The sequence below is a fragment of the Salvelinus fontinalis genome, chromosome 36 (genome assembly GCF_029448725.1).
Source record: "Salvelinus fontinalis isolate EN_2023a chromosome 36, ASM2944872v1, whole genome shotgun sequence".
Taxonomy (NCBI): Eukaryota; Metazoa; Chordata; class Actinopteri; order Salmoniformes; family Salmonidae; genus Salvelinus; species Salvelinus fontinalis.
The window spans coordinates 8,924,471-8,951,428 of NC_074700.1; the positions used below are offsets into that span (position 1 = coordinate 8,924,471).

At 41.7% G+C, this 26,958-nt stretch overlaps 1 protein-coding gene across 6 annotated transcripts in view; it reads left to right on the forward strand.

The window, feature by feature from the left end:
• Positions 1–5,498: 5,498 nt before the first annotated feature.
• LOC129835180 (uncharacterized) overlaps positions 5,499–26,958 on the forward strand; it is a 29,439-nt gene continuing 7,979 nt past the window's right edge. The window contains exons 1-10 of one of the 6 annotated variants that reach the window (XR_008756390.1): positions 5,499–6,032; positions 6,188–6,297; positions 6,859–6,970; positions 7,104–7,222; positions 11,341–11,436; positions 11,919–17,975; positions 18,093–18,184; positions 22,797–22,923; positions 23,088–23,227; positions 23,766–26,441. Coding sequence is in view for 1 of the 6 variants with exons in the window: in XM_055900617.1 (XP_055756592.1) it covers positions 5,759–6,032; positions 6,188–6,297; positions 6,859–6,970; positions 7,104–7,222; positions 10,124–10,651 (1,143 nt within the window). In the remaining 5 variants the exon portion in view is untranslated. Of the gene's footprint in view, positions 6,033–6,187; positions 6,298–6,858; positions 6,971–7,103; positions 7,223–10,123; positions 11,184–11,340; positions 11,437–11,918; positions 17,981–18,092; positions 18,185–22,796; positions 22,924–23,087; positions 23,228–23,765; positions 26,442–26,958 lie in introns of those variants that run through there. The other 5 variants (XR_008756391.1, XR_008756393.1, XR_008756389.1 and 2 more) reach the window with 5 other exon arrangements.

Genomic DNA, 26,958 nt, shown 5'->3' on the forward strand with positions numbered 1-26,958 from the left:
TGAATAGGAAATACATATGAAATATTATTGTTAAGGGCCATCTCATGATAAATAATTTCTTTTTGAGATTACATAGATTACATTTAGTTACATTTAACTGGTTTTAACTTGCTTGACCATGCTGTAGGCCATGTAACTGTTTGTTACATGCAATATGCTTTGTGGACTTCACCGGACAGATTTTGCTCAGGTTTTGTGATGAAACAAAGATGTGGTTGAATTTATTCTGCCACCGTTTCTTCTTATTTGCTCGGCCTTAGGCCTATCACAGTGACAAGGCATATGAACTAACAGGTTATAAAGCAAACAACACAATTATTACAACACATAGGTTGTAATGTGGCTTTTTTATGTTGTAATATGGCATCCCCCCCCCCCCCCCCCCGGGCTTGGCTTACCAGTGATCTTACCCTTCTAATTGACTTAATTTTGTGGCTAGAGTCAAATACTTTCTGTGGCACACACTGCTGGTCAACATGAGCTACCAAAATGATTCTGAAGTGTGACAGGCCTTGCAGTCCCAAGATAGAAGGGAGGAATGGAAATATTTAACACGAATAACAAGTAAACAAGTAACAGAATCGATCTTCTCAGTACCTGTTAGTGTATTAAGTTGACACAGATCAGAATAATTATTTTATGTGGGGTCCTTTACTTGCATATTGGTTGGCCTCCTGCTACATCGTTGTGAACGTATGACAGGTATTGCTTGCAGTTGCATGCATGTTACAGAGGCTGAAGCTAAACATTTAACAAATAGATAAATAAGCTATTTAGCTTACTGTTGAAGAATGATAAATAGCCAGACTTGTCGTGTTTTACTGTAAAGCTAATATTGCATGCATTAGGACTGCTGGTGTTTTATTTCTAATGATCAGGCTTGCATTGCATACAATCATACTACTATAACACCCATTCATATTATTAAATGACTCTGATGTTCAAGATAGCTTGGTTTTATATTCAACTCATGCATTGATAACTAATATTGCTCTGCGATATGATGCAATATAACTAGATTAGAAGGCCTAGGCTACTTCATCCGCTAAATGCATTGGATACAAAACAATCACGGGCATATTGTAAAGGATAACATGTCCAATTTAATTATTTGCATGCATATAAAACAATAATATTTTACATTAAATGAATACACTACTGTAATATTATTAATGCCTTTCTCTCCTCGAAGGGAATTAGACAGATTAACTACAGCCCCCAGATGCCCAAGCTTCAAAACCAGAACTTTGGAGAATGGCGAGACATCAACACATGTCATTTTTTATAAATATGAACACGTATTGGTTTTCCTGTATCTGTGCATGAATCCTTAGAACACAGTCCATTGTACAAAATAAGTCATCCCCAAGTGGGGGACATGTGAAGGAGATGAACCTCCAACATTGTCGTCTCAATTGTAGACCATGGATAGTTGAACAAGGTGTTCATGCTGGGCAGGAATAAAAACTTGCACACAGTCCAGTACCCTGGGACACAAATCGCCCACATCTTTATTTTAGAATGAGCTGACAATTCTGCACGATAGAAGTAGATCCACACTTTATTCTCCATCTAACATAGGGATGTTGCACACTGCTGACTAAACTCACTGCTCAGATTTGACTGCTGGTTCAAGTTGTGAGAACCACAACTACCTTTATTCACGTGCAATGGTTCTGTAAACAGTTTTGCATATTCATAGGCTTGATCGAGTTATCACCGATTTATTTTTAATTGATCATTGGAAAAAATGGTCTTCATATGCAATGGTGCAACACAAGCTGGGAGGGGGAAATGACAACAAGACAGACACTGCATGCATGTATTTACTGATCACATAAGAATGCATAAATAACCTGGCTGGCTAGCAAGCCTAGATCGAACCAAACACAGCCAACTGCATTTCCTACGTTTTTACTCCGATGTTAAAACATCGTACCTCCAAACAAGTCGGACACGACTGTTATGTCCTGCCAAGCCGATGCCATGGAGTGAAATGAACACATAAGTTGCCAGCTGTCCCTGAAAAAACCCGATATGTTAGTTTTGTCTTTAGCTGGATAGCAAATTCACGAATGCAGGATTATAAAACTGTTAGTGTCTTCACAATTAACACAATGCTGACCTTAAAAGATCGCCTGTTAGCTAGCTATCAAGTCAGACGTTAGCTAGCAAGTAAGCTAACTTAGCTTGGCTAGTGGGCTGATAAATCTCACCAGTGATTCAACATTTTAATTCAAAATTAGAAAGTAATTTGTTGAACTTTAACATAATTTGGTGAATAAATACACGTAATAATTATATTTCACAAGCTTATTCCAAGTGTGAACTTCTGTCCATCGTTAATTCAGAGATTTTTGTGTCGCAATATGTTATGGGATACGGTCCCCGGCGAAGGGTTTTGACTAGAAAGAATACAGCCAAAGACAGAACAGTATGAAGATAAGTAAAAATTGAAATCCCCAATCTAAACTCATGCGTAAAAACACATTATCGGGTCTAACGGTAAATTGCGCATGTGTAGACTGTCAAATCAAAGGCAGTACTTTGATATAAAGTTGTTTTTGACAGAGTGAGGGCTTTTGCATAGGTGTTTTTTTTTGCGTGACAAAACAAAAATGCCCTAAATGTAAATTAACGTTATTAACTGGTTCCCATGCTTTTAAAATAAAGGTTCTGTTCTGGAACAGTATAGATCACTTTTGTTTTTCGGTTTGGGTGCTGTTCCTCAAATAATTTCTTTATTTTCATGTTTTTGGTTCTGTTCCCTGAATCGGTTCCAACCCTACACTTAAGACATTGGCTCGAATCTACAAAGTGAACTATAAAATATGGTTCATGCTGCTTTGTTTTCCAGATCTCCCAAGTATCCTTATAGAACTTCCGGTAAAGTAAGTATATACTTATGTTTACAGAAATATATGGATATCAATGAAACTCTGGAAAATCATCTAAACAGTGCATACTATGATTGACAGTCCATGCTGTAGGATGGTTCATGAAGTATATTTTTCATTGCGTCGACCTAACTTTTTCAATCCATTTGTCCTTAGGAATGCAATCTTTTTTGTGTGTACCCCACACGGTCCCCACGTGTTTGCCCAAGAGGGTTTCATCTACAATAGGTTAAAAATGGGTAGATGCGCGTGAGGGCCCCCACCGACCCAGGGGACTGAGTCATCTCACTCTCCAAGGCCAACAACAGTAAGGACTTTAATCAGGTCAACACTCGCAAGGACAGACGTATTCCAGGGCGCGTTCTCGCAGCATGCGCAGAACAGCTGGCAGGGATATTCATGGTCATTTTCAAACTTTCCGTGTCCCAGTCTGTAATCTCCACGTGTTAAGCTGACCACCATCATTCCTGTTCCCAAAAACCTCCCTGTAGCACTCAAATCTGTAATCATGAAGTGCTTTGAAAGGCTGGATATAGCACACATCAACTCCATCATCCCAGACACCTTAGACTCCAATATGCATACTGCTCCAACAGATCCATAGACGACACAATCTCAATTGCACTCCACACTGCCCTCACCCACCTAGATAAGAGGAATACCTATGTGAGAATGCTGTTCATTGACTACAGCACAGCGTTCAAAACTATTGTCCCCTTCAAGCTCGTCACCAAGCTTAGGACCCTGGTACTGAACACCTCCCTCTGCAACTGGGTCCTGGGCTTCCTGACGGCTGACTCCAGGTAGTGAGGGTAGGCAACATCCCCTCCGCCACTCAACACGGGATGTGTGCTTAGTCCCCTCCTATAGCCCCTGTTCATCCACAACTGCATGACCACTCACAACTCCAACACCATCATTAAGTTTGCTAACGACACTTTATGGTAGGCCTGATCACCGGCGGCGATGGGACAGCCTACAGGGAGGAGGTCAGTGACCTGGCAGTGTGGTGCCAGGACAACAACCTCTCAATGTCAGTAAGACCAAGGAGCTGATCGTGGATTACAGGAAACAGAGGGCCCAGCACACCCCCATCCACACTGATGGGGCTGCAGTGGAGCTGGTTGAGCGGTTCAAGTTTCTCGGTGTACAAATCACGTACACTTGGTATGGCAACAGCACCGCTCTCGATCACATGGCGCTACAAAGGGTGGTGCAGAAAGCCCAATACATCACCGGGGCTAAGCTCCCTGCCATCCAAGACCTCTATTTCAGGCGGTGTGAAAGGAAGCTCCGGAAAATCGTTAAAGATTCCAGCCACCCAAGTCATAGACTGTTCTCTCTGCTTCCACTAGTGTCCTTCTATAAACTGTAACTCAGTAAAATCTTTGAACTTGTTGCTTGTTGCGTTTATATTTTTGTTCAGTATATACACCTTGTTCAACTATTTATGGTCTACAATTGAGTCCACAATTAGTTGATTGAGGTGTTAGTGAAGGGCTGGAACAAATACCTGTAAACTCCTGTCCTGTGTAAAAACAACAACAACCGGTGGTTGTCAGGACTAAATTTTCCCTCATGTACTAAACAAGTTTTTGAGGTTCCTCCCCTTGTTATGTACCCCACTTGGGGATGACTTATTTTGTACAATGGACTGTGTCCTAAAGACTCATGCACAGATACAGGAAAGCCAATCACTTAATATTTCTTACAATTACAAGTATTGTCTCCCCACGGTTCTGGTTTTGAGGCTTGGGCAACTGGGGGCTGCAGTTCATCTGTCTAATCCCCTGCAAGGAGAGAAAGGCATTCATAATATTAGAATGGTGTATTCATTTCATTTAATATATACTGAACAAAAACATAAAAGCAACATGCAACAAGTTCATAGATTTAAATCAGTAAATGTAAATAATGTCAATTGGCCCAAATATATGGATTTCACATGACTGGGCAGGGGCTTAGCCATGGTTGGGCCTGGGAGGGCATAGACCCACCCACTGGGGAGCCAAGCCCAGCCAATCAGAATGAGTTTTTCCACACAAAAAGTATTTATTACAGACAGAAATACTCCTCAGTCTCATCAGCTGCCAGGGTGGCTGGTCTCAGATGATCCCGCAGGTGAAGAAGCCGGATGTGGAGGTCCTGGGCTGGCGTGGTTACACGTGGTCAGCGGTTGTGAGGCCGGTCGGATGTACTGCCAAATTCTCTAAAACGATGTTGGAGGTGGCTTATGTTAGAGAAATGAACATTAAAGTATCTAGCAACAGCTCTGTTGGACAGTCCTGCACTCAGCATGCCAATTGCATGATCCCTCAAAACTTGAGACACGTGTGCATTATGCTTTGTGACAAAACTGCACATTTTAGAGCGGCCTTTTATTGTACCCAGTACAAGTGCACCTGTAACAATTATGCTGTTTAATCAGCTTCTTGATATGCTAGTGGGTGGATTATCTTGGCAAAGGAGAAATGCCCACTAAACAGGGATGTAAACACATTTGTGTGAAACATTTTAGAGAAATAAGCCTTTTGTGCATATGTAATATTTCTAGGATATTTTATTTCAGCTCATGAAACCAACACTTTATATGTTGCGTTTATATTGTAACGAGGGTCGTTACAATATTGATGTTCAGTATATATATTCCTGTTTGATATGCATGCATATACACTGAGTGTACAAAACACTAAGAACACCTTTGTCATATTGAGTTGCCCTCATTGAAGGACTTTTATTTTAAAAACGAACAGCAAATTCCCCTATTGTGGCTAGCTTCACACAGGTGCTAGCTAGCACTATCACCTTCAAACTACTTAGCACGTTCACATACTTGTCATTGTATAAAGAAAGAGACGACCATGGCGAATTGTGACTATTTACAAACTCAGCTAACATCTGTTTTGAACTCGCTTGTTAAAATTGCGGTCGTGGAACTACTGCGAATTGTAGAGGATAGCGCCGTTGAACTTCGTCTGGAGGTGTCCAAGAGTAAATTTGAGAACGAAGCACTGAAAATTGAGAACGAATCTAACAAAAATAAGTTACAGAGTTTGGAAGCAGAACTGTGGACAGCGGGAAATCGACCATGTTCCTTATGTTATCGTTGTGTTGGTATTCCAGCTCGCGGTAAAGGTAGTTAAATTTGCTAACATAGCTAACGTTAGTTTATTCGCTTGCAATGATGGAGGCGTTACAAACTGGACAGTGCATGGATAAGATAAGCAAGATACAGTATCTAGCTAGTTAACGTTCGCTTGCTAATGGTGTTTCTTCTGTTTGTGGCCCAGGTGGATGCGTCAGTCCCAAAAGAGATAATGATGCTGCTGGTCCTCCTAATTCTTCAGAGGAGGACAATGCATCATCATGGCTGCAACAATCTGCTCATACCATGGAAGAGGTACAGTAGCTAGCTGTCTAACTTATATTGCTACCTAGCTAATGTCATAATAGCAGTCTGTTACCTAATATATTTAGCTAGCCCTTGATCATTATTCTGTTCTATTACACATAAGTCGGACTGTACAGAGTTTTGTTAAGAGTTTAAGAGCCCGACACTCAATCTGGACATTAAGACGCATTGCTTGCGGTACTGTACGGTTTTTAGAAGCGTACGGAACTTATTTTTCATATCAGCTAGAAATAATTTCCAATAAACAAAAGGTTAAATTGATACACACCTTTTTATAGGATTATCTCCATATTACAGCGTGTGTTTATGAAAGACCGAGCGACCGCTTGTGCTAATTAGCTATCTAGCGTTCTCTGAATGCCTGTGTGTAACGGAAGAAGGCCGCCAGAAATTCACGTTTATAAGAGTAACGTTACATCTAGCCCAAGAGTAAATCTTGGACTACATAGATGCATAATTTGCATCCATGTGCATATTCTTCCATGGTCTGTATGCAAACATGTGGGACTTCATTCCACTGTACTTGATTCAACACTGTACTTGATTCAGACTACAGCAGCCATGGAGAGGGATGGGATTCAAATCGTTGTCATTAAGAACGAAGCTGGGCATGAAGGCACACATCGGAAGAAGGACACACAGGCTGGAATTTCAACAGAAGGTAACAATTCGTATTTGTCTCATGTAGAAAGTGTTGTTACATCAGATTGTATCAGGTCCCATTGTCGATGATTTGAAATAATGTACTTCAAACTGTCCTACACCTGATTTACAAAGCTTGTGTCTGTTTGCAGGTGAGCAGGCTTGTCCCAAAGTGGACATGGTGTATGGCAAGGAGTGGAGCCAAAGCTTGTGGCGAGACAGAGATGCTGTCAAGGAGGACTCTGCAGGACCATCGGTGACCCATCGACAGGTCAGTTCTCTTTCTAAGGCAGAGATCCTTATCGGATAAAGGCATGTAGGCTTTACATACAGAAGCTGTTGACACGGTTCCGAGTGTCCGACTTGAGACCTACTTCCACAGAATTAGATTAGAAAATGTTTCTCCACATCTCCTGTGCAAAATGTGCTGATGACGCAAGTGCATCATATGATAACACTTTTAGATATTAACTCTACTGCTGGCATGCAAACACATTTGGGGACCATTTCAACAGTGGACTAATGAAACAATACTACACGGTTCTTTTGAGTAAAATATCCCTTTAAGTAGATGCGTCTCTCATACCTTCTCTTGCTACTTCACTTGACTGAGTTCACATTCCAATCACAACAGACTGAGATCCTTTGACAATGAATGGGAAAGAAAAGGAAAGGATGTAACGCAAACTCAGAGTTGACAGAAGTGAACTTGGAGGAGAAGGATGGCAAGAACAGTAGGGATGTAGTAATTCACTTAAATGTACAGGTCCCCGGTTCAAATGTTTAAGAGGAGCCAAACCGATTGAACATTGTGAATCACCGGTTCACTAATGTTTTTTAGTCATTGTTATATTCTGAAAATATCTCTTATCTGTTGTGACTGAATTGATGCTTCCTCTCCTTCGGTTCAGTAGCCTATGAACTTTTATGCTTGTAACTGTATGACTGTCAGATAACAACTGTGCGCACAGTTCGGGAGACAGCTGCTCGAGCCAACGAGAGGTAGGCCTATCCCTGTTCCAAGGCTATTCATACATCTGCGTGGCATCTTTAACATTCAGATGCTTATAAAATGTCTTTCACAATGTCAAATCATAGGCTTTATTAGTTGAGTGACAAGCAATGTAATTTGCTTGTCACTAAACTAATTGTAACTCAACTAATTGTTACCAAATCCACTGTAGAAAATTGTTTTACCGGAGTTGTGTAGCCTTGGGGCGTGGACGCAACTCACATCCAACTGCAGATTGGGGTTTTCAGTCAGATTTGATTTAGATTACTCAGGTTCACCATAACAAATAGTATTGGTAGTTTTTCTTTAAACAGTAATTTTTACCTGAACAGGTTAAGACGGCAACATGTTTTGGAGCTGCGCATGGTGTCATTCATTGGTCAAAGCATAAAATTCCAAACGGTCTAACCATTCGAATTTGAGACCCCATAAAATCCAAAGCTTTGTTATATTAATTGGCTAATGCCAGGCTAATTTCTAAAGATAAATATTGTCATAGGACTAGCTCACAATATTTTTTTTATCATCAGTAAAAATGAGAAGTTAATCAGTGGGTGATGGTGATTTCAGATTAAAAAGTGGGGGGTCAAAAAGCATAAATTGCACACACCCCTAATCTGATAGTGGGATGGAGGATGCTCAGTCTGCCCTATGGCTCAGGGGCAGTGCTATCCAGGATCCTTGGGACGTCCCTACCCTACTTTTCTTATTATTCTTAAATAAAAGGTTAACTACAATCTGCTTCCTGCTGTTTAGGGAAAGGCAAGACCTATTTCTAAAAAAAAAATCTTAGTTTTTTAACTAGCTCATCGGTATGTTTTTTAACTTTAAATCCTAGTCAATCCAAAAGCCCAGATTTTTATAGGTGGGAACCCGATCAATGGGAGAACCATTCAATTAATAAATAAATTGAGTGTACAAAACATTAGGACCACCTGCTCTTTCCATGACATAGACTGACCAGGTGAATCCAGGTGAAAGCAATGATCCTTTATTGATATCACCGGTTAAATCCACTTCAATCAGTGTAGATGAAGGGGAGGAGACAGGTTAAAGAATAATTTTTAAGCCTTCAGACAATTGAGACATGGATTGTGTATGTGTGCCATTGAGGTTGAATGGGCAAGACAAAATATTTAAGTGCCTTTGAACAGGGCATGGTAGTAGGTGCCAGGCACACCAGTTTGTGTGTCAAGAATTGCAGCGCTGCTGGGTTTTTCATGCTCAACAGTTTCCCGTGTGTATCAAGAATGGTCCACCACCCAAAGGACATCCAACCAACTTGACACAACTGTGGGAAGTATTGGAGTCAACATGGGCCAGCATCGTTGTGGAACACTTTCGAGACCTTGTAGAGCCCATGCCCTGACAAATTGAGGCTGTTCTCAGGGCAAAAGGAGTGGGTGGGTGCAACTCAATATTAAGGTGTTCCTAATGTTTTGTACAATGTATGTAGTCCATATGATTTTTTTGTTGTTGTGAGAATTAGAGAACAACCTATATTTCATCTTGGCCAACCAGGGCATTTCGTGAGGCAACAAAGTCAGATTGCAGCTCTAACAACGCCTGGACTACAGTTGGGGCAATGACATACATTACAGTATAGTCTACATACAGATTAATATTACAAGTTAACAGACCAATATTATTTATATAAATAGTAAAGAGAACATGTCCCAGTGCCGAACCCTGTAGTACACCTTCATTAATATCCAGGAATTTAGATTTAACACCATCAGAAATCACAATGTTCTGTCTGACAATTCTCAAGCCACTTGCAAGAAGTCTGATACAGGCCTATTTTAGTCGACCTTTGAATTCAAATGTGATGGTCAACCGTGTCAAAGGCCTTCGAACGGTCTATAAAAAATAAGGCCGCACAATGGTTTTTATGATCTAAGCAATTGAACACATCTAAAACAAGAGTAGCAGCTGAAACTGTGCTATATCTAGGTCTGAAACCTGATTGGTGGACATTAACCATAACCATTTTTAAAGTTCAACTTCAATGGGGTAGGGAAGTCCCAGGGATCCCGGATAGCACGGATCTATGGCTCAGCTCCGGTACCTACACACACCATTGACGCACACAAACACACCCTCTTTTTATTTGATTTATTTCTAACACGCTGATTGAAAAACATAGCTCTCTCTCCACAGTGGCTTACACCTGGGCAGTCAAGCTCTGTGGACTTACGAAATCTGCGCCGGCGCCGAAGAGTAAGAACTCAACCGCATCCGCAAAGGAGAGGGACCTACCTCAGGTATACTCCCGAGCAAAGGGCCAAGATTGCGCGGATGTGCATGGAGGTGGGTGCACAGATGGCCGCAGCCATGATGTCTGAGGAATTGGGAAGACGCATCAGCCCCAACACTGTGAGGTCCATGAGGATCAGCTACGAACAGACGGTCGAAAGCATGGGCGTCCAGAAAGTGGAAGATCTACCCCATTTGAGGCCATTCAGAACAGACATGTTTGATGAGGAGATTACTCGCTTCGTAATGGTGAGGAGAAGAGCTGGAGGTCAGGTTAGCCCGTCTATGCTGATGGTAGCCACACGAGACATTGTGATGCGCAGAAACCCGGAGATGCTGGCAGAGAATGGCGGTCATATCCTAATCAGCACAAATTGGGCCCGTTGTTGGCTCCGGCGGTTGGCAGGAAATAGAATCACGTCAAAGAGGTAGTGAAGATATTGCAGGAGTCCTCTACTGTTAGGACAGTGTTTTTACATGAATGACAATTCCTCATGTTTGTGTGTTGAAGTTAAGGAAGACGTGTAACATTCCGTGTTGACTGGTGTCCAGTGTGGTTAGGAGAATCTGCATGCAGTATGTAACCGGTTGCCATTGTGCTGTGTTCTCTGAAGTTGGTGTTGGCAGTTCATATCTTTAGTATTTACATTTTCTGAATATTCAAACTTTTTGAAGCGAACTATTCAGATCAATGCTTTTCATATATTTTGTAAGGGGATGGATGGGTTTGGTGTTATAACAATGGTATGTAACTTGGCTAATGTATTGTATGAGGTAACCACGTGGTTTTGTTTGCTTTTTATGTATTGTATATATTGATGTGTGTGTGTATAGTGTAATTGATGTTATCATGCAGGGCTCACCTGCAAAAGAGACCATGGTATCAGCATGACTCCCTGCTTAAATAAAGGTGAAATTAAATCAACTCTATTAGAAGATTCTGAAAATAAAAATACAAAAAATCCTTAGTGCCTCTTATGTTTTATTTCTTTAGTACCTTAGCGTGTTTGTGAGAGAGAATGTGTTCATGCGATTGTGCTACCACTACAGAGAAGCATCGGCATGTGCCATGAAAAAAGTAACAAATGAAAGCTGTAACATGTAATATGTCAAACACACAGGTCAAGACTGTTTCGGCTCAGAAAAGGTGGAGTGTTTGTGTGAAGAAGTCGGTCATAGAAGATGAACCTGCTGACTCATCAGATGCTGGTACCCAGGTACATCAAAATTAACCTCATTTTATACCACAAATAATGGAAGGTGGGGAAAGCTGCTTGTTGCACTCAGAATGTGAGAAGAAAAATTATGCTTCTGATCGGTCAAGCCCTGAGAGTGAGGCTGATTACTCAATCAGAATCAAGTACATTTACATATACCTGGAATTTGACTTAGTGAATAGGCGCTGCCAGCAATGGACAATGTACAAACAGAATACATACAATATCCATACAGTAAACGTAACGAAGATTTACAGTGAGGATATACAATTTACAGAGGGGATGGATATCTATATGCAGAGGAAAGGACGCTACCATGACAAACATATACAGTGTTGTGTACATAGTGCAGTTATTAATGAGGTAATTAATTTAAAGGTGCAGTGTTGGGCTCAAATGCGTTGTATCAGGTACAACTTCAGTTAAATGGAAATGTATGTGTAGACAGTGTGACAAACGTTCCTCTTGGTCTTTCTCCACAGCACCAGAACACCACCGAATCCTTTGATGTGGAGAAAAGTTGTGCATTTGGAAGTTTTGAACCAGAAAGTTGTTTGAACTTTGAAGAAAACCACTTCTTGACTTCACCAGTCAACATCATGGTCCCGAAATGTGTGAAGCTACCAGGTGCAGCAGCTGTCATGGACACCCAATTAGACAAGTCCATGGACATTGGCAACATGAACAACTCCGGAAGAAAGAAGAGAGGGAGAAAAAATGGCCCTTGTAAAGGCAATGTAAATTACTGTTTTGTATGTGGAGAGCCCCAATCGAAGATCTCCCGCCACTTGAAACAGCACGAGAAGGAAAATGCTGAAATTGCTTATGTCTTAAGTCTTGACATAGCTTCAAGACAGCGGAAAGTGTTGCTGGAGAAACTGAGGAACAAGGGAAATTTCCAACACAACACTAACGTCGTAAATAAGGGATCCGGGTGTCTCAAAGTAAAAAGGAAACCCAAACCGAATAGTGGCGCGAAGAGATTTGAACCTTGTCTTTACTGTAAAGGTATGTTCATTTGGCAAGATGTGCGGAGGCACATGGGAAGATGCCCTTGTAGACCTGAGGGTGGAGATAAAAACCAAGAGCATCATTATGGCAAGAAGAGGTTCCTACAGAGCTGCTACACTGGACGAGTGAGCAGCATGTTTAATAAAATCGATGTGCAGCTCACGCCTGACGGGGGGGATTAACTAGCACTTGTATTTTGCCTCGCCACGCTGGCTTCGCCCTCGAGTGGGTGCTAGCAAGCATGCTAGGCATCAACAGCCAATCCATTAGGGTCTAGAAGCTATAGTGAGCTTCAATTGGTCAATCGCGCTGCGTAATCAATCAATCAAATGTATTTATTAAGCTCATTTTATACATCAGCAGATGTCACAAAGTGCCAACACAGAAACCCTACCTAAAACCCAAAATAGCAAGCAATGCAGAAGCACGGTGGCTAGGAAAAACTCCCTAGAAAGGTTGGAACCTAGGAAGAAACCTAGGAAGAAACCTAAAGGAACCAGGCTCTGAGGGGTGGCCAGTCCTCTTTTGTCTGTGCCGGGTGGCAATTATAACAGTACATAGTCATTAAGGCCAGATTGTTCTCCAAAGTGTTCAAATGTTCATAGATGACCAGCAGGGTCAGATAATAATCACAGTGGTTATAGAGGGTGCAACAGGTCAATATTAAGAGTAAATGCCACTTGACTTTTCATAGCTGGGCATTCAGAGGTCGAAATAGCAGGTGTGGTAGAGAGAGGGAGGGTTGAAAACAGGAGGTCTGGGACAAGGTAGCACGTCCGGTGAACAGCTCAGGGTTCCATAGCCGCAGGCAGAACAGTTGAAACTGGAGCAGCAGCACGTCCAGGTGGACTGGGGACAGCAAGGAGTCATCAGGCCAGGTAGTCCTGAGGCATGGTCCTAGGGCTCAGGTTCTCCGGGAGGGGAAGGAGAGGGAGAATTAGAGGGAGCATACTTAAATTCACACAAGACAAGAGAATAACACCAGATATAACAGACTGACCCTAGCCTCCCGGCACATAGAGTATTGCAGCATAGATACTGGAGGCTGAGACGGGGTCGGGAGACACTGTGGCCCTGTCTGACGATACCCCCAGACAGGGCCAACCAGGCAGGATATAACCCCACCCACTTTGCCAAAGCACAGCCCCCACACCACTAGAGGGATATCTTCAACCACCAACTTACTATCCTGAGACAAGGCAGAGTATAGCCCACAAAGATCTCCACCGCACGAGCCCGAGGAGACGACAAACGGGACAGGAAGATCACGTCAGTGACTCAACCCACCTATGGATGGCATGGAAGAGCACTATTAAGCCAGTGACTCAGCCCCTGTAATAGGGTCAGAGGCAGAGAATCCCAATGGAGAGGGGAACGGGCCAGACTACACTCAATCATAGGACCTACTGAAGAGATGAGTTTTCAATAAAGACAAAGGTCGAGACCGGGTCTGCGTTTCACATGGATAGGTAGACCATTCCATAAAAATGTATCTCAATAGGAGAAAGCCCTGTCTCCAGCTGTTTGCTTAGAAATCCTAGGGACAATAAGAAGGACTGCGTCATGTGACCATAGCATATGTGTAGGTATGTACGGCAGGACCAAACCTTGAAATCAGCATTAGCCTGAGTATTCGAAGAGTTTTTGCATAAAGTTCAGCTTTCCGCAAATAAGGTCCCGCTCTGTTCACGCTCACATTGCCCAACGCTCCCTCCCCAATTTCACTTCTCTTCCACTGAAAATGAATGGCTTTCCGTAGTTTAATCGTCCACATCGTCTTTAGTTGAAAGGTACCGTGAGAGCGTTTGATAAAGTGGCTCAGGCTTTCTCCAGGATACATTCTGTAGCAGCTAAATGCCTACAATGACGGCCTGCTTTCGTTACGACAACGCTACGCCCCCAGTTATAGCACTCAAATCGCTAAACTCATAAACCAGGTTGCAACCATAATGTGTAATACTCTATAAATGATCCCAACAGTGTTCAGAGTGGACTGTCAGATTTGTTTCTTCTTCTGTTTAAAAAAAAAAGAATTTCCTGATTTAGCCTCGGTTTAAATTCTCCTCTTTAGGAAATGCGACAGAACGAGGTTTGGGATTCGGAGGTGTGCTTTGGTGTGTGTGTGTTTGAACATGGGAAGTGTTTGTACTTTCACCCTGCAAAAACATTACAGTCACTCACCTTTCTAGATAACGTGAAACCGGGTAACCAGGTGTTGTCTTGAAGTAGCTTAGACTAGCTAGCAAGCTTTCCAACTTCTTTCGCCAATTAGCTTCAGCCGGCAGGTGTGCGACCGTGGCAGTTGGTTTGAATTTGGTTAGCCTACCTGTGAGGCTAGCAGGAGTTTAAGTTCTCAGTCACTGCTGGTTTGGAGATGACATAGCCTAATACAGACAGAAGCATGTCTGTTCTACAAAATGTATTCCCAAATAAACGTATTCTCAAATATTTAATTTTCTCTGTTACGCTGTGTGCACTGAACTGACATGCATGGTGGTTGATGACACTGATGTTCAGATGAAGGGAATTAAATAGTCTATAATGTGCACCAAAGCAGCGCTTAACTCAAACAGCGGTGTGTAGCCTACCGTAGCTGGTAATTCAAAGCTTATACTTTATCACTCATTATGCAACTTTCCAGTGCTACTATTTTTGCCAAGTAATGTTATAAACTTAAATCAGACAGCCCAATAGTAGAATAGTTGACCTATTTACCTAGTTGGCTTGTGTGTTCTGTATGCAAGATAAATATTCCACTCGAGCACAGTAGGTTGGTGGCACCTTAATTGGGGAGGATGGGCTCGTAGTAATGGCTGGAGCGGAATAGGTGGAATGGTATCAAATACATCAAACATATGGTTTCCATGTGTTTGATGCCGTTCCAGCCATTATCATGAGCTATCCTCCCCTTAGCAGCCTCCTGTGCTCTCAAGATGCATTCAAGTTACTAGAGCCATAGGAGGGGAAAGTATTCTGACAAGCCAATGCACAAAAGTTCTATATGCAATCGCAGGAAAACACTTTTGGCCTTTGTTGCTAAAACATGTTTAATTCACACAAACTTACTCTGAAAGCTTCAGTATTGATTATTTTAAACGCAGGAACATGTTAATTTGCTTTCATGAGTTTATTCTCTCACTGCCCTGAGTTTAAGACTAGCGTTTTGCTATCTTGGAATTAAGAACATTTCCAATAATTTTATTTTCAAGAATCTAATTTCTTAACTTTTTGCTTAGTGCAATACATTTTTCAGCAACTTTTTTGAGGAATACCAACTTTGCTAAATTTTCTTCTTAAGTCTATAGTTAAGGAAAAAAATGGTAGTTAAGAAGAAATGTCTTATGAAGGTTTTGTGAATCTGGGCCCTTGACTTAATCCACATTTTGTTACGTTACAGCCTTATTCTAAAATTGATGGGAAAAAAACTCAATTTAATCTGTCTACACACAATACCCCCATAATGACAAAGCAAAAACAGGTTTTTAGAAATTTTTGCAAATGTATAACAAACTGAAATATCAAATTTACATCAGTATTCAAACCCTTTGCTATGAGACTTGAAATTGAGCTCAGGTGCATCCTGTTTCCATTGATCATCATTGAGCTGTTTCTACAGTTGACAGTGCATGTCAGAGCTAAAACCAAGCCATGCTGTTCCTAGGCTGTCATTGTAAATAGGAATTTGTTATTAACTGACTTGCCTAGTTAAAATAATGGTTAAATAAAAAATAAATGATGTCGAAGGAATTGTCCATAGGCCTCCGAGACAGGATTATGTCGGCAGAGATCTGGGGAAGGGTACCAAAAAATGGCAATGGAGTAGAATGTCCTTTTTACAAGTAATCAGAACTGAGCTTCCCAGTTCATCTACATAAAAAATATCCCGGGGAGGACCCGTACCCTCTAAGGGGACTGGAATTGGTGAAAGTCGCAGTTTAACACACATACGAAATGAACCTCTTTCCCTAAAGTATGAAGGGGGAGGTTAACTTGGCCCCAGACAATCGATATAAGATCGACTTTAAGTTTCAGTCATATTTTTTTGTTGCTTTAACCAGAGTTAGGTACCGTCAATACATTACACAATGTAAATGGGACAATATTTTCATGTTGCACACCTTTTAGTTGTCTAATTTAAAAGCGTTCAATATTTGAATATGCATTTTTACAATTTATAGTTGGTTTGAAGTTGTCATTGAAATTTTGAGCTACTGACATTTTACAATATTGTCCCATGTACATTGTGTAATTTGCTGATGGTTCTTAACTAGCCCCATGGGGGATATCGAATAGCACAACAAATTGACAATGGGCATTAAGCGTCTATCATAGTCCAAAACGTGTATGCGTACACACTGCAGTGTTGTCGAATAATGGACCGTTGACTTTCATAATTTTTTAATTCTCGGCACAGCTCAAACAGTATCTCTACCTTTCAACACGTTCAAATTAGTAGAGAACGCATACCGGAATTGTGGGGAGGTGGCGTTCAGTGTTTCAGAGCAGTGTATCTATGTCACAATGGGATGCCGGACTATCGCGTCTCAGCGTCTAGACTAGGATTTGGTATCGGGTCGCGTACAGCAGCACTCCGAATGTATGATTTACTTGGATGCTGCCAGTTGTGGGCAGGTTTGAAATAAACCCAAGTCAATGGAAATTTATGGTATTATTTATTCTGTGACTTTTTTTTCTCCTAATCTCGCAAAGCTCCGTTTTGGACAAGACTTTATGACTGAAATGATCGTATTTACACTTTGTAGTCAATTTTCACACTAGAATCCATGTTTGACTCATATCGAGGTTTATGTGTGGTGTTGTTTTAAATGCTCCCCCATTTCTACTGGTATTAGAAATAGTTGATTAGTATTGAGATTACAGTAGAGGCACATTGAGATAAATTATATTTCTAAGACATCATTTAAGAGACATTTGTAGCACATTAAGTAAACATAATATTTTGACTAGTGACATTTGACTAGTGACAGTTGCTTGTTGTGTAGTTGAATTGATGGCAATTACATTTGAAATCAATCTCAAATTAAATTAATTAAATTCGAAATGAATTTTGTATTTGCACAACACGATACTTATTGTATGACCTCGTGATAAATCTCGTCAATAGCTCCGCCCCAAATAGGAAGTCATGCACAACCATTGTTCAACCATTTGTTTTGCCAGGGAAAGGTAAACGTGGAGGATACGAGTAGATTTAGATAAAGTCTAAACACTTGTTTTATAAACAAAGCTAAAGATTTACTAGCATATGACAATGGAGAATGCTGCCCACCTTCAAAGTCAGCTAACCTCTCTCATGAACGCGGTAATGAGGGCAGCGGTCGTGGAAATAGTCCGACTTGTAGATGGCAGCGCCGTGGCCCTTCGCGAAGAGTTGTCCAAGAGTAAACGGGAGAACGAAGCACTGAAAGCCGAGAATGAGTCGAATAAAAATAAGATGCAAAATTTGGAAGCAAAACTAGCTGCGGAGCAGCGTTCTGTCGGTTGTCATGTAGCCGAAGCTGGTGGCGGTAAGGTAGTGTGTGTGGATAGTTGAAAGCTTTCTATTGTATTGATTTTGTTAACGTTACACGATTTCTTTCTGGGCAAATAAAATGTAATGGTTTCTGTTTATGGTAATTACATAGATCAATTTTTCCAAACAAAGGAAGATGTTAAGGCTTGTGCAGAGAAGACCCGTGCAAGGCTGCAATCTTTGAAGCCAGCAGGCCAATCCGAGGTTAGTATATTGTATAAGCACAGATGGAACAATGAGCCAGATATTTCACCGGATGTATATTCAATACCAAATCTAGTAAAGAGGAGTTATTGCACACGCGCTTCAGAATAGGCTTTCACAAACGGAAATATGCAAATACAAGCTAGAACGCGCCAATAGGATCTGGCTAGATCGTACTTGGCTCTGCCCCACCCTCCTTGTTTGCTCTGCCAACTATGAATAATTTGTTCCCATTGGAAATGACAGGCTGTGGTCAGTCTTGTTAGTTATAAAACATCTTTGGTATAAGGGCAGTTCCATGGTAACGGACTGATCCTTGGGAAGGCCCTATACCAGGGGTGTCAAACTCATTCCACGGAGGGCCTAGTGTCTGCAGGTTTTTGTTTTTTCCTTTCAATAAAGCCCTAGACATTTACATTACATTTACATTTAAGTCATTTAGCAGACGCTCTTATCCAGAGCGACTTACAAATAGACAACCAGGTGTGGGGAGTTCCTAACTAATTAGTGATGTTAATTCATCAATCAAGTACAAGGGAGGAGCGAAAACCCGCAGACACTCGGCCCTCCGTGGAATGAGTTTGACACCTGTGCCCTATACCATCAAAGTTCACATTTTTAAATGGTAAGCTTGGGGTCTTAGTATGTGTGCTCTAGCCAACAGCTTGCAGATACACTGCAGGTTGAGAGCTTGAAGTTCCTTGGTGTCCACATCACCAACAAACTATCATGGTCCAGACACACCAAGACAGTCGTGAAGAGGGCACTACAAAGCCTTTTCCTCCTCTGGAAACTGAAAAGATTTGGCATGGGTCCTCAGATCCTCAAAAAGTTATACAGCTGCACCATCGAGAGCATCCTGACTGGTTGCATCACTGTCTGGTATGGCAACTGCTCAGCCTCCGACTGTAAGGCACTACAGAGGGTAGTGCGTACGGCCCAGTATATCATTGGGGCCAAGCTTCCTGCCACCCACGACCTCTATACAAGGCGGTGTCAAGAGGAAGGCCCTAAAAAATGTCAAAAGATTCCAGCCACCCTAGTCATAGACTGTTTTCTCTGCTACCGTGCGGTACCGGAGCGCCAAGTCTAGGTCCAAAAGGCTTCTTAACAGCTTCTACCCCCAAGCCACAAGGCTCTTGAATAGCTAATCAAATGATAACCCAGACTATTTGCATTGTCCCTCCGCTTTTACGCTGCTGCTACTCTGTTTATTATCTATGTATAGTCACTTTAACTCTACCTACATGTACATATTAACTCGACTAACCTGTGCTCCCTCACATTGACTCTATTGGTACCCCCTGTATAAAGCCTCGCTACTATTATTTTCCGGCTGCTCTTTAATTATTCTTATTTATTTTTTAAACTTATCTATCTTTTACTTAACACTTATTTTTCTTAACTGCATTGTTGCTTAAGGGCTTGTAAGTCAGCATTTCACTCTAAGGTCTACTAAACCTGTTTTCAGCGCATGTGGCAAATTATATGTGATTTATAGCCTACTACATGGTGAGATTGTTATGGACAAAAGTGTGAATTATTTTGTCAAACGGCAGCCAATCATTGATGGTCATGTCACCAGAATAAGACCCACTATTTATTGGAATGCAGCATCAAGCTCATCGCTGTGCACTTTCACCACCCTGTGAAGTTCATAACTTATGTCATCTGTAGCCTAATAAACTACATGCTTTCCCGAGTCGTAGTGTGAGCACCACACAACATATCATAGTGTTTACTTCGATATGGTTGTTATATCAATATTTGCGCATAAAGGCATTTCTTTTTTTTTTCTTTTTCTTTTTTAAATTTTATCCCCTTTTATCCCCAATTTTCGCGGTATCCAATCGCTAGTAATTACTATCTTGTCTCATCGCTACAACTCCCGTACGGGCTCGGGAGAGACGAAGGTCGAAAGTCATGCGTCCTCCGAAGCACAACCCAACCAAGCCGCACTGCTTCTTTAACACAGCGCGCCTCCAACCCGGAAGCCAGCCGCACCAATGTGTCGGAGGAAACACCGTGCACCTGGCCCCCTTGGTTAGCGCGCACTGCGCCCAGCCCGCCACAGGAGTCGCTGGAGCGCGATGAGACAAGGAAATCCCTACCGGCCAAACCCTCCCTAACCCGGACGACGCTAGCCTAATTGTGCGTCGCCCCACGGACCTCCCGGTCGCGGCCGGCTGCGACAGAGCCTGGGGGCGAACCCAGAGACTCTGGTGGCGCAGTTAGCACTGCGATGCAGTGCCCTAGACCACTGCGCCACCCGGGAGGCCGCATAAAGGCATTTCAACCACCATTTCTCATGTAATTAATTTTACAGAAATATAAAGATCCCACCTTTTAGAAAACTAACTGACAAATTAGCTGTTTCCATCAGGCCTGTCGTGACATTTTTGTATCCGCCATGTACTTTACAAACATAAAAAGGTTGGATGGAAACCTGGCTACTGAGACTCAGATTTTTCACTTTAAAATGAACATGTACCAGTCAAAAGTTTGACACTACAGCATCCCGGGTGGCGCAGTGGTCTAAGGCAGTGCTAGCTTTGCCACCAGAGATTCTGGGTTTGAGCCCAGGCTCTGTCACAGCCGGCTGTGACCGGGAGGCCCATGGGGCGGCGCACAATTGGCACAGTGTCGTCCAGGTTAGGGAGGGTTTGGCCGGCAGGGATATCCTTGTCTCATCGTGTACTAGCGACTCCTGTGGCGGACTGAGCGCAGTGCACGCTGACCAGGTTGCCAGGTGTACAGTGTTTCCTCCGACACATTGGTGCGGCTGGCTTCCGGGTTGGATGTGCATTGTGTCAAGAAGCAGTGCGGCTTGGTTGGGTTGTGTTTCGGAGGACACATGGCTCTCGACCTCGCCTCTCCCGATTCCGTACGGGAGTTGCAGCGATGAGACAAGACTGTAACTACTACCAATTGGATACCATGAAATTGGGGTAAAAAACAAAAAAACAAGTTTGTACTCATTCAAGGGTTTTTATTTTTACTATTTTCAACATTGTTGAAAACATTATCAACATTATCAAAACAATGAAATAACACATGGAATCATGAGGTAACCAAGAAAGTGTTAAACAAATCAAAATTAAATTTTAGATTCTTCAAAGTAGCCACCCTTTGCCTTGATGACAGCTTTTCACATGCTTGGCATTCTCACAACCAGCTTCGCCTGGAATGCCACATATGCTGAGCACTTGTTGGCTGCTTTTCCTTCACTCTGCGGTCCAACTCATCCCAAACCATCTCAATTGGGTTGAGGTCGGGTGATTGTGGAAGCCAGGTCATCTGATGCAGAACTCAATCACTCTCCTTCTTGGTCAAATAGCTCTACACAGCCCGGAGGTATGTTGGGTCATTGACCTGTTTAAAAACAAATGACTGTCCCACTAAGCGCAAACCAGATGGGATGGCGTATCGCTGCAGAATGCTGTGGTAGCCATGCTGGTTAAGTGTGCCTTGAATTCTAAATTAATTACTGACTCACCAGCAAAGCACACCATCACACCACCTCCTCTATGCTTCACGGTTGGGACCACGCATGCGGAGATCATCGTTCCCCGACTCTGCTTTTTACAAAGAAACAGCGGTTGGAACTAGACATTTCAAATTTGGACTCACCAAACCAAAGGACATATTCCCACCGGTCTAATGTCCATTGCTCGTGTTTCTTGGTCCAATCAATTCTCTTCTTATTGGTGTCCTTTAGTAGTGGTTTCTTTGCAGGAATTTGACCATGAAGGCCAGATTCAGAGTCTACTCTGTTGATGTCTGTTACTTGAACTCTGAAGCATTTATTTGGGCTGCAAATTCTTGTAACTCTAATGAACTTATCCTCTGCAGCAGAAGTAACTCTGGGTCTTCCTTTTCTGTGGGGGTCGTCATGTGAACCAGTTTCATCATAGCTCTTGAAGGTTTTTGCGACTGCACTTGAAGAAACTTTCAAAGTTCTTAACTTTCCGTATTAACTGACCTTCATGTCTTTAAAGTAATGATAGACTGTCGTTTCTCTGTTTATTTGAGCTGTTCTTTCCATAATATAGACTTAGCCTTATTTGGTTAAAGACAATCTTCTGTTACCATTCCTACCATGTCACTACACACACAAATATTTTGATTAACACTTTTTTTAGGTTACTACATGAGTCCATATATGTTATTTCATAGTTTTGATGTCTTCACTATTATTCTACAATGTAGAAAATAGTAAAAATAAAGAAGAACCCTGGAATGAGTAGGTGTCAACTTTTAAAGTACCACTTTTAAAATGTACTGAAGATTATACAAAAACACATTTACTTGAACAGTGCAGATGCACAGTTTGGTAACATAATGTTTGTGCTATTTGTCATCATTCTTTTGCCAAATTTTGCATCTGCACTGTTATTCTTGTGCATAGAGTTGTATGCTTTATTTAACTCTGCAATCATTTGTTTTTAGTTTGACACATTTCAAAGGGAAATATCTGAGTCTATTATTGTGGAATTGCCTATAATTATATACTAACCTGTATATTCAGATGTGTTCAATGCATGTACTATGTGTTATGTGCAGTTGTTTCCTAGTGGAAATCATGTGGGACGTCATTGTGTTTTTGATGCAGGCTACAGCTTTCAATAAAGGGGAAGGCCTAAAAGTTGTTGCCATGGAGAAGGATGGAATAAAAGTACTTCGCATAAAGAAGGAAATAAATGAAGGCACAGAACATGACACACCATGTCCAATGACAGGTGAGTGCGACAGTAAATCATCATTGCCCCATAAGTATTGGAAATATGGATACATTACGACTCTGTTTGAGAATAGTGGATCGTTATTTTCCTCCCCTAGACACACTAAGTTAAGTTGAAGAGAAAGTAGTTTTTACTGTAATGGCACCGGTCTCTGTTTGCAGGTGAGCAGCCGTGTCCCAAAGTGGACATGGTGTATGGCAAGGAGTGGAGCCAAAGCCTGTGGCGAGATGGAAAAGAAATAGACCATAGCGACAGAACAGGGGAGAAAGAAACTCCAGGACCATCAATGACCCAGCATCAGGTCAGTCCCCTTTCCCCTCAGAGTTTCTTTTTGAATGAAGGCCTATTTAATACAAACACACGTGATGTTGACATGGTCGCGATTATCAGGTTGATTGTGACCTATACGCGCACACAACACACCAAGACGGAACTCACACAGTGCTTCATTCCATGATTTGATTCTCTTGAGCCATGTTGTGGTCATAAAATAAAAAAACAAATCAGACATTACGAAGGATGGGAAAGGGAAGTGAAACACCGCAGTCCAACAGTCAAACCAAACATTGCAAACGTTCTTCAAGAAGGAAACTTGTACCAGCTCTTCAAGTGCTTTGCGTCTCCCAAGGTCCTGCAGCAATAGGAAATGAACAACAAACTCAACAAAAACAAACTCCCCTCAAAAGACAATGGAGAACAATAAAAATACAAAAAAAACTCTTAAAGCTTATTGAATGTAAAGAAATAGCCCTTTGTATCAACATGGGCCTCAGACTACCAGGCAGGCTACTAAGTCCCTTTACGTGTTTATTTACATACAATTCGTCGTCTTCTTACAGAACGGAGGTCCACTTCAGTGCAGTAAGCTGAATCCATCCACTCCTATCTTCAAAGTCTTCTGTGATCCTGAACGAGACACGTATCCCGACTAATGACTTAAGTGGGAATTTCTGAATTCTGTTCTCCTTGTCACTGACTGGTCATGACAGATAGACGGCAACGTTAAAAATCCTTGTCTTTATTTACTGTTTGGCCCACGGGACCTCCTATAACACTGTCTCAGAGACTTTCGGAATCCCTCTGTCCAATGCTACCCGAACCCCCAACAATGTCCAGGTGAACAGCCCCTCCCTACCATCAACAGACGCCTGTGTGCCTCACACCATATCCAAAGTCTGATCAGAACCCGGAGCACGACCAGTTTAACCAGCACCACGCCAGGGTTTTCTTCCCCCATTGAGAGGACCTTTGACATCATGAGAAAGCGCTGGCACATCTTCCTCAAGCTCCACCCATTCTTCATCCTGAAAGTGCTTGCAATGTGCACCGTGCTGCATAACATCTGCCTCCGGTCCGGGGACGTGCTGGAGCCAGTAAAGATTGAGGACAGAAACAAGGTTACTGAGGCTCTGAAGGAGTGGCTAGTGTCGAATGAGACCAGTAGAGAGGCGTTGAGGGACAGTTTGGCTTAACTTCTCTAGGATAGGTGGGACGGTAGCGTCCCACTTGGCCAAAATCCAGAAAAAAATGTAGCGCGGCAAATTCAAATATATTACTATAAAAATCAATCACACATGAAAGACACCAAATTAAAGCTACACATGTTGTGAATCCAGCCAACATGTCTGATTTCAAAAAGGATTTATGGGGAAAGCACACCAAACAATTATGTTAGCTCAGAACATAGCCACAGAAAAACAGCCATTTTCCCAGCAAAAGATAGTAGTAACAAAAACCAGAAATAGAGATAAAATGAATCACTAACCTTTGAATATCTTCATCAGATGACACTCGTATGACATCATGTTACACAATACATTTATGTTTTGTTTGATATTGTGCATATTTATATCCACAAATCTCGGTTTACATTGGCGCCATGTTCAGAAATGCCTCCAAAATATCCGGAGTAATTACAGAGAGCCAAATAACAGAAATACTCATCATAAACTTTGATGAAAGATACATGTTTTACATATAATTAAAGATACACTTGTTCCCAATGCAACCGCTGTGTCAGATTTAAAAAAAACTTTACGTAAAAAGCACACCATGCAATAATCTGAGACGGCGCTCAGATGTAACAACATTTCTCCACCATGTTGGAGTCAACAGAAATACGAAATTACATCATAAATATTCCCTTTGATTATCTTCATCAGAATGCAGTGCCAGGAATCCTAGTTCCACAATAAATCGTTGTTTTGTTCGATAATATCCATTACTTATGTCCAATTAGCTAATTTTGCTAGCATGTGTAGTACACTTGTCCAAACGCTCGCGCAGATACAGGCAAACGTCGGACGAAAACTTAAAGTTATTTTCCAGGTCGAATAAACTGGTCAAACTTAGTAGAGAATCAATCTTTAGGATGTTGTTATCATTTATATCCAATAAGGTTCCAACCGGATAATTCTTTTCAGTCTCTATAAGTAATGGAATGCAAGACGATATAATGAGGAAAGCGCGTGACCAAGAACTGGCAATCTGCCAGACCACTGACTCTGTCCCATCCGGTCCCACAACACAGCATAAGCTTCATTCCACGTTCTACTGACTGTTGACATCTAGTGGAAGGTGTATGAAGTGCAAACAGAAACATATATTACAGGGAATTGAATAGGCGATGACTTTAACAACGACCACTCTCAGGAAGTGAAAATTCTGTTTGGATTTTTTTTCTCAGGTTTTTGCCTGCCATATGAGTTCTGTTATACTCAGACATCATTCAAACAGTTTTAGAAACTTCAGAGTGTTTTCTATCCAATAGTAATAATAATATGCATATATTAGCTTGTGGGACAGAGTAGGAGGCAGTTCACTATGGGCACGAAATTCATCCAAAAGTGAAAATGCTGCCCCCTATACCAAAGAAGTTAACAGATCTCTACAATGAAATTAATGGCCTCGGTGAATGATGTGCAAGGGAAATCTGCACCGGCAAACATGGCGGCAGTGCAACAAGAATAGGCTTACGACATAGTGGTGATGGAAATTGATTACTTCAGGAGCCAATAAGAGGTGGTGGAACTGTCACTGCCGACCTTTTACGTTTTTCCTGAAACAATTTAGCAAAGTCACCTCTCCTATTCTAATGCTTTTATACAGTACCATGTAGAACATCCACTTTATTTCAAATTATATATATTTTGTATACTGTACATGGTGAAGTGAAACACGATTGTTAGTTTTTTTGGTATGGTGTGAATGTGGGACTGGTATTCTAACTATTAACTTGTTTAAAAAAAAAAGCCCTGGATGTGGTATGCATTCAAGTCTTTGATGAAGCCTTCTTCATTGTGTCACCTAAAGGGACATTTTATCTTAGCGGAAAATACATGAAAAGTTCATTATGCCAGGCGTATTTCAACCACTAATGCATTGTATACCAGTGATGAAACAGACCAAACCATCCTTGTATTCTTATGTTGTTACTGAATGCTTGAACCTTGTGTGGTGTTCGGGTCTGTGGGACCCATTTTCAATGTTTACTAAAATGAAAAACCTGAGACTCATTGGCCTTGGCTTGTTTTCTGTGAACATGTAAAATAACATATTTTCATTGAGTGCACATTGTGCACTCCCCTACACATCTATATTACGTACGTGGTGTTCGGGTTCACTGGACCAGAGGGTAATAAAAGTGTGTTTGTAGGTGGAGGGAAAAAAAGTTTGCGATGTGCCTTCACTCCGTCTTCCTCCTCCTTGCGCGTGCTGTTTCAACAGCACCAAGAACCTGTAGTGTCTCCCTGCCTGTCTCCCGCATTTCTCGCACTCTTTACCCTTTGTGGTGTGTGAAAGTACACAATGTCTTGCCTGGAACCTGCACAATGTTGTTACAATTCACTATTTCGATACGTTGTAAAAAAAAAACTGTATTTTCCCACACTCTTCCCCCAGCCAGGTGCAAATTGGGGGAGGGACACAACAAGTAAATAGCATTGCGTGTGTGGCTCCACAATCGTTCAGTAGGGAAGAAAAAAAAATGTAAATAATAAATTAAGAATTTTCCAAATATGAGGATCGTGTCTC